At 35.2% G+C, this 9,407-nt stretch overlaps 1 protein-coding gene across 1 annotated transcript in view; it reads right to left on the bottom strand.

Annotated features, from left to right (window-relative positions):
- Nucleotides 1-929: 929 nt before the first annotated feature.
- The window catches only part of LOC123656319 (serine/arginine repetitive matrix protein 2), a 125,215-nt gene continuing 116,737 nt past the window's right edge, over nucleotides 930-9,407 (bottom strand). The window contains exons 11-12 of the mRNA XM_045592021.1: nucleotides 5,013-6,240; nucleotides 930-2,456 (exon numbers count right to left, since the gene is read on the bottom strand). Coding sequence (XP_045447977.1) covers nucleotides 1,268-2,456; nucleotides 5,013-6,240 — 2,417 coding nt within the window. The 3' untranslated portion in view covers nucleotides 930-1,267. The remainder of the gene's footprint in view (nucleotides 2,457-5,012; nucleotides 6,241-9,407) is intronic.

The raw sequence follows: 9,407 nt of genomic DNA, 5'->3' as shown, positions 1-9,407 counted from the left end.
AAGTTTCCCTATTATTGTTTTAAATATATAATAGTAGCTTCTTATTAAATAAATATAACTTCAATGTACAATCGGACAATTAAAGAACACTTGAATAAACATTAATTCCCATAAACAATTCAAAAATAATTATTTTTAAGATGGGTATTGTTCGCCAAATGTTACGTAACTGTTCAAACATGAAAAAATATTTTATTGCAAAGTATCGTATTTAAAAAAAAATACACACGTAGGGATAGAAATGCAAAGAAATACAATTTAACATAAAAAATATGCCTAAACACTTTTCGAAACAAATCTGAGTATTTTAATTCTTGATATGAAAAATATTGAGCGGCCTTAATGGCTGGATCGAATGTATCTACCGCATAATTGTTAACTACTACCTAATAAAGGTATTGATTAAGGTAAACTCTTATAGAAATTTTAACTTCATCTTTAAGAAGCGCTTGCAAATGACATTAACTCAATTTCCTACTTAATAGGAAAGAAATTAATTAGACAAATACAACATAGTAGGTACAAACATAATGTTCTATCTGGCTTAACTTTTAGTGATCCTTATTTTTAGTTGTCTATGTCATTGAAATAAAAACTTTTTCTTGTCTAGATACCACACGTGATTACGAAAATGTTTTATTTAATCAGTATTTAAAAGCATTTTTAATTGTATAATTTATATAGAATACATAAATACGTATTAATAAATAAGTATGTACCTATATGCTGACCCTTTGATAATTTCAAATTAAAATTTGAACTTAACGTAGAGTAGGAAGCATTTATTTCACTAATAAATAAAAAAAATGTATTCATGAATTGAATCAGCTTACATAGACACTAAATGAACAAAGATGTCGTTGGAAATAAAACAACCGCATTTAGTGTTGATTAACACAATATTTATTTTATGAATACATTTATTAAAATTCTTATTTTAAAATTATGTCGATTTTAAATCTTGTTATAAAAATTATTATTTAATTCACAAGTAATCAAGCCTTTGTTAAGGCATAATTTTATAAAATAATCGTTCAATTTTCCTCTGGACGGAATTAGACCACTTACTACTGATAAAATAAAATTAGTAAAGCTCTATGACTTTTTACATGAAGCAACTAACATTAAATTAACAATAAAATGTTAACGAATGCAGTTAATGACGTAAACTTAATCTAATGTGATGTGATTTAACATTTCAGTCTGTGACATAAAAATATGTTATATGGAAAATATGGCAGAAATAAATTTATATGGTTCACGGTAATTAATAATCTCTAACTTTTTCAGTCACCTTATAGTTACTTCTCCTTCTTTCGGAGTAAAGTGGAGCAGCGCCGTTACGAGATTCATATCCGTGCGTGTTGCGGATACCGTTCTCATAATACTTGACAGCGGGAGGTTCTTTGTATCCCCGACTCTTTGTCACCGAGTTCACTTCTCTAGACTCGATAATCTCCTTCGAGCGACCGTCTCTAGAGGGTATAACCTTTTTAGTGACTGTTTCAACGGTATCTGTGACGCTAGGCCGGTCCGGGTCGCCCGAACGCGTAGTGTACCGATAAGTTTCTGAAAAATTATCACTACTATTACTTTCCCGTCGATTCACTGGCGACTTTATTCGTGTTTCTAAACGCGATACGAATGGACTCGTTTCCCTGTTCAGTGATTCAGTTTTATACAATGGTATTTTCCGCTCCTCTGATATCCGTTCTTTGTGAAGTGGCGACGGGGTGCCATATCTCGAAGATAATCTACTACCATCGGACTCGTCGTCCGCGTGTAACGTTTGATACAATTCAGGGGCTCTTTCGCGGAGGCCTTTAAGGAATATCTTCTTTTTATCTGTTTCATCGTATGATTTATTATATCCGTTGGTGTGGCCATTAGTTATCGGTGTCGTCTTGCCGTACCGCGCGCCAAACAGTCCATCACGTCTACGCTCGGTTTCGCGAGAGACCGCATCTGCTAGATCACGTTGACTGCGATTAATTATCGACACGATTCCTGGGCTCTTAAGCTGCTCCGGTGTTTCATCAAGTCGGCTCAAATGAGGGTTGGATTTATACATAGTTGAATAGTTTCTGCTCATTCCTGTGACGTAACGTGGATGAGTCTCCTGTTCGGGTGCTCCCATAGCAAAACTCTTACTTCTATTCAGACCTTTGTAGGTCCGCGCTGGCTTAGCCGGACCGGGTGGATAACCGTTTATTTTTCCTTCTGGTGACGATGAAACGTTGTTCGGTATATTAATGGCACTAGTAGATCGTTTGTTAGACGTGAGGCGTTGCCAGTATTTACTGGAGCTGGGCTTCTCGGTGGTTTTCTCTTTACGATCGTGTAATTTCCGCGGCAACGTTTGTGCACTGCGAGTGTAGTCTTCGTCAGTTACGCCATTAGGATTCAATCTACTCGTGGAGTGACTGTAGCGACCGAGTGTACTCGAATACTGGCCCCTGTAATGTAATAAAACAAACGTTCGTTAGAATTTTATTCGAGTATTGTGATCAAAAGGCAAGACGACCCACATACATTCATTGTTGCCTTTTGTCTCATAAAAACATGTAATCTTGTGTTTTAAAACGTAATTGGTTTCAATGGAGATTCTCCACCCACACGACTAACGACCGTGCTTTGTTTACGTGTATCAAAATGCCGGCAAATCAGCTTGTCTCAACTGTATTAAAGATACAAATCGTAACATGTTTCTAAGAAACATTAGCGATACAAATCACAGTCAAGTTGGTCATTAGACTTGGAGATTAAAAATTCAAACGTCAGAAACGTAGCTAACTCAAATGACATTTTTTGCCAGACTATAAACGACAAACAACATAAACATGAAATTAACAGGAGACTGTAAGAATTACATCGCACAGAGATACTATTAATTTTATTCAATTAAATTAAAAAAATCAATTTTATTGAAGTCAAGCGACATCTAAAACACCTGTCGGAACAAATAGTCTCGTAATGAGTCACTTCATCATTACCGACCAATAGTCATTTTAACTGACTGTTTCGCGAAACAAACACGACTGACTCAACGTTTGTAGACTAAATAAGGGCTGTTTTGTCGAGAAACCGCTTTTATCCATAATTGGTAGACCCATGGACGGCTGCAGAATTAAATGGCAAGATATGCCGGAAAATATTGACTTTACTTGATGGAGGTGAAACTAAGATTTGATTGATGTAAAAGGTTATGTTTTCAACTTTTTTTAATTATCAATTATTACAAAAACTGTTACATGTATATATTATTTTTTGTTGGCAATAAAATAGTTAAATAAGAAACTGTACTCTACGACTTTCCCTCCGTAATGATGACTCGGAGGAGTGTCTATTAAATTTCAATTTCCTTAAACGATTTTAGAATATGGATAAAAACAGATAAATTAGTATGCAACTTGGTCGCCAGCTTCAAAATAGGAAACTTTTGAAAGTGTGCAAAATTTATTTTGTTCTATATTTACATAAGTTATTTTACATAAGAAAAGATCTTTTGTCATTCAACTATTTCCTTGACCGTTACAATAGGTACATTAGATATATGTGAAATTGAGATTTGAAAATTGCAAAAACTTTTTTGTAAAACACGCTAATATGCATACGATGCCTAATGACGACCGCTTTGGTGTAAACAACGACGATCGCGGGTTCTATTCCCAGTCGAATATTTGTGTTTATACAAATGTTTGTTTCCGGTCTGGTTGATTCTACTTCTGGGTCCCCGCCGTACCTGGGAGACTACTCTAAGCTGTCAGTCCCGGTTATTATCGTATACACTTGATAGCGATCTTTATTCAAAGTAGGAAATATATTCGCAAACTCGCAGTGGATCAGCGTGGTGGAATAAGCTCAATCCTTCTCCTACATGGAGAAACAGGGCCAATACTTGTATATATCGTAAAACGAACTATTTATTTTACAAATTTTTGAAAAAAAAATACTCAGAATGTCAGTACGTAGGTACTCAAAACATTACTTATGCAATGGAAATGAATGAAAAGCCTATACTAAATATAAATAGCTTATGTTAAACGCTCAGTATAAAGTTAAGCCTGATCATTATTCTAAACAACTGCGTCGCGGTTGTAATTATAAATTGTAATAGATACGACAATAGCAGGAATTTAACCGCTAGGAAAAATTCTCAAAACCGTTATTTATCTCTAGATCTTCCGCTTGAATACGAATTGTATAATTTCTAAAACATAAAAGATCCAACATTAAGGATCGGCTAGTTGTCTCTATTTGAAAAATTTAACACGCACCAGGTGTGTAAAATTTATTGATAGTTACCTTGTAATCTTAAATACTTATTTATCTAGTTATTTTTTATTGATCATTTATTATTTAGCAAATCAGTTATTTACGTAATGCGTATTCAAACATTCATTAATGATTTTTAATCTAAAGTTAGATAAAAATTTACAAACAGTTTCTTATAAACAAACAATTGGTATTAACATAATAAATTTTAAATGAATTATATTATTTTGTTAAATTAAATATGCCCATTTCATTTTCATTTCATTTTCAAGACAAGAAATATTCGCTTAAAATGGTCGTGAAAACATGTCGTGACAAATTATTTTAATGCACAAGTATTGTGTATAAACAAACGTTACTAAAAACATGGGATCAATATTTTGGCGTAAAGTTTTACGAAATATTTTAGTCTATAAGTTTATGATAATATCAAAACAAGAAGCAATAATTAAATTTTATGCATGGTATCTGTAGTGTAGGTGGTGGCGTGGATCTTTGTAGGACAAGATTCTATTTAAGGTTTGGATACTAAACAAGTGGGCATTGTTAATAAAATTAAATGCTTGTTAACACTGATGTATAAAAAGATAATTTATCGTTTTATTATCTAAAGGAACAATAGCGCTTACGCGCTAGTTTGATATCTACTTATTTACATGCGTACATTTTATAAACCAATTAAGCTTTATGAGGTTATACGAACTCGTATGTTGTTGTTTGCAATTAAAATGTCTCACCTTTCACGGTGGTCGCGGCTGTCAACAGCTGCGGCTCGTCTCGGACTGCCCTCGTACTTGTGCTCTCGGCCGTAGATGCTGGGCGCGAAAGGGTCCTCTCCGAGGTAGTAGCGGTGTGGAGGGGCGTTGGGGGGCGCTATTTCACCGCCGTACTGTTTGTACGTGCGCGAGGAATGCTCCGGCGATGGCGATCGTGAGTGGCGCCAGCGGGACCGCCGTTCCGCTGACGCTGAGCGTATCTTCCCTACAAGCTTCCTAATCGAGTTACCAATAGCCGAACCGACTGATTTCCTAGCCGGTGATGGACGCCTTCCGTTGTCCGCGAACCGTGTCTTTTGATTTTGTTTACGTTCATCTCGATCACGTCGACGCGGTGGTGTCCTGTCTCTGTCAGAACTACCTCTACGGTCACGCGGGGGTGAATAATCTGGAGGTGGCTCCACGGCACTTTCTTCGCGACTGTCCCTCGATCGCCCCGAATTGTCATTTCTAGATGAACTTCTATAACCACTATCATAACGGTGATCTTCTGAAATTCTCTGTTTTGAGTGACGTTTTCGTTCAGGTGCGACTGGTGGCCGATAATCGTCTTCGATTGAGGGTTCTCGGAACGAGCGATCAGTTTCTAACGGTCTAAATGGTGATCCACGTGGTGGGCTATGCATAGTTGATGATGATACGTAGGCAGAATCATCACGCGAAGGTGGATTACGCCGAACAATCGGTGATGTTCTACCTTGTGGTGAATCACGTTTGCTATAAACATGTCTTGGTGATGAATCGTTTAACCGGTCGTTGCTAGCATATGGAGAGCGAACGACTGGTGGTGAGGGAGACGCACTACGTGGCTCTGGCATTCTAGGCTTGCTAGTACGACGCTGCGACCAATCCGCAACACCCTTAAAATACCCTCCTGTCCTATTAACCGGTGCAACTGGTCGTTCGTCGGATGGCGTTGACGATTTTGTCTTACGAAGCACTCGATCTCCATAGACAGGCGCCGGGGGTACTAACGTGGATGTCTTACCGTAGTAACCTTCATCCTCAGGTTTACTCTTTACATAATAACCGGAAACAGGTTGCTGTTCTATCTCTTCAGCGATGGAGTCATGAGAGGACCGGGAATCACTACCGAAGTGGCTTTCAAGCCACTTAGATGTTTCTTTCTTACGAGTCTCTTCTTCAATGTCGAAGTCGATTGGTCTTTTCGTGTAGTCTTTTTCTTGTTCTGAAAACAGACACTACGTTAAATATGTGTGTGACGAAAGCGACGTGCACGCGTCGCGTTTAACGGTGGAGTGATGGTTGGACCGCACCTCGCATCATCGCACATGCTATGGCGTAATCGTAAGTCAATAAGTTTGCCAAACTGCTGAAGGTCAATGCGAGATGCAAACAACCGAGACATTTTACTTAAGCGCGAGACAGAAGTGTGGTAAATCATAAGTTCTATTTTAATTTGTAGGTCGCTATGCATAAGGGTACTTTTCTCTTAAATTACCTACGTTTTTAATTCTTATACGATTTATATTCAATATTCTTGATATCACATATCGCTACATGCCTATAAAAAAATACCTATATCTGCTACTATTGAAGGTTTTGACAGAGTTACATAACATACTAAAATCTCTATGAGTATAACTATAACCCGTATTTTGCAATGAATGGTTGTAAAGAAGAACAAGTTTCATCGTCACGACATTTAGTGATTGACACGGATCGTACATATTCTGGAATCGTAGCAACCAATTACGCAATACGTGATTTCAGTCCAATTTATTATGCATATGTTACGTTTAATGATTTTTATATCCGTTATTAGTAAATGTAAGCTGGTTTAAGTAGAAAGATTATGTCGTCAAGAATTTGTAACCTAAAACCGCTTAGTGTCCATCGAATAAATTTATCCAACCCAATGTATAATATTATGTCCGGATAGAATCAGCGTAATACGTAATAAGACGAAGGCAGTTGTACTTAATATTAATTAAATTGATTCTTCTATCAAAAAAGATAATTGATTTAATATCATACTAACGATAAATATTTTAATCTTTTATTTGTTAAAAACTAAGATTTGCGATTATTTAATAAGTTTATGCACTAGTTGTACAACACAGCTGTACCTGTTTTCAGTACAATCTTTATATAATAGTCACAAATATTCGTCAATTTAATATCACAAATGTAACATTTATAAGGGTTAAACTCGTTTGTCAATAAAAACATTAACAACTAATGGCCACTTTTAATACTTTTACCTTTATCTGGTTTACGGTTAATAAACAGAATTATGACACGATTCGTATACAGATAACACATCTAATAAAATATAAAGTTCGACTTTTATTAGCAAAAACAATTACCGATAAGGATAAACAATAAAACTTTCCGACTTGCTTTAGTCTTCACATATTAAAGTCTAATCTTTATTCTGTATGGGAGCAAAGAGAAGAAAACATTTCCCAACATTGGGATACGTTCACGAGCTGGTTTATTGTACACCTATAACAGTAAAACTAATAAAATAAGCACAACACTTACACTACTAACACTGTATTGTATGTAGTTACGAAAAAAAATAATCAAGAAAATATTTTATAAAGTCAACAAATGTTTTTGATTATTAAAAATGTTAATTATTTAAGAGCGGTCACTTAACACTAAAGACAGGTATATTCTGCCGTAAAGTTGTCTAATTGAGCATGTCGAAGTGACCTCAGACCTCGGCGTAGGCCCAACGATTGTCCATATACGGTTCTTGATGGACACGGCCCAATTCGACCAGTTCTAGGCTGATCGTCCACTAGATAGTCATTCTTTAACTAGTTATATCCTACTTATATTATTATATTCAGTTGAAAATTTTGAAAATGTCATTTAATGTCATTAAAATTTACGAGTGTTTTTTTAAAACTAATTGTAGAAAACAAATTATTTTTGACTGTAAATTAAAGAAAAAAGTAATACTGAAAAAATAAAGGATTTGTGTTAATGGTCCATCTATTTATGAAAATGGAAATTAATGGATATTTGTTACTATTTCACAAAAAAATTAAAAATATTGTTTGGTATACTATAATGTGTGGTATACTATATGTGTTGCTTGCAAACAAAAAAAAACGATTTCAATTATATTGACCTATACGAGTATGTAGGTACGACGTAGGTAGCCGTTAAACTATCAATTAAATACGCATCATTAGAGCTAAATCAAATAATACTGGTCAAATCTCGATTCAATTTAAATGGGGCCATCTAACAAGCATCACCTTTCGATTAAAAAAAGGATCTTCGAATCGTATCACACATAAAAAACACAGTCGAATTGATAACTTAAATTTTTAACCAACTTCAAAAAGGAGGAGATTACTCAATTCGACCGTATATACATATTTTTTAACCGACTTCCAAAAAAGGAGGAGGTTCTCAATTCGACTGTATTTTTTTTTTTTTTTTTATGAATGTTACATCAGAACTTTTGACTGGGTGGAGCGATTTCGACAAATTTTCTTTTAATCGAAAGGTGGTGTGGGCCAATTGGTCCCATTTAAATTTATTTGAGATCTAACAACTACTTTTCGAGCTATATCTAATAATGCGTTTTTACTTGACGCTTTTTTCGTCGACCTACGTTGTATTATACCGCATAACTTTCTACTGGATGTACCGATTTTGATAATTCTTTTTTTTGTTGAAAAGGGGATATCCCTAGTTTGGTACCAGGAGCAGGAAATCAGGATTTGATGATGAAATCCCAGAGAAATCGAGGGAAACTCTCGAAAATCCGCAATAACTTTTTACTGGGTGTACCGATTTTGATAATTTTTAATTTAATCGAAAGCTGATGTTTGTCATGTGGTCACATATAAATGTTATTAAGATCTGATAACTACTTTTTGAGAAATCTTTGATAACGCGTAGTTACTTGATTATTTTTTCGTCGATCTACGTTGTATTACTCGTCGATGTAATTGAAGTCGGTTTTTTTTTTTCGTTTGCGAGCAAACACAATTATTAAATGTATGCTCGGGGATAACTTCGTCGTTTACTAACCGATTTTGATAATTCTTTTTTCGTTGGAAAGGAGATATCCTAAGTGTAGTACAATGATAAGGAAACCAGGATCTGATGACGGAATCCTAAAGAAATCGAGGGAAACTCTCGAAAATCATAGTAACGTTGTATTACTTGTCGATGTAATTGAAGTCGGTTTTTTCGTTTGCGAGCAAACACAATTATTTGAATTCTGTTAGAACCAGGGAAGTAATTTAGACGCTAAAAATAATAGTATAAGCCTACCTCTTCAGAAGCTAAAACAATGCTTTTGAAGATACAAATAATTAATTAACAAAACCGAAATAAAAATATAATTGTGTTTGCTCGCAAATG

Source organism: Melitaea cinxia, chromosome 9 (assembly GCF_905220565.1).
Source record: "Melitaea cinxia chromosome 9, ilMelCinx1.1, whole genome shotgun sequence".
NCBI classification, from domain to species: domain Eukaryota; kingdom Metazoa; phylum Arthropoda; class Insecta; order Lepidoptera; family Nymphalidae; genus Melitaea; species Melitaea cinxia.
This window is presented reverse-complemented; position numbering and strand designations above follow the sequence as displayed.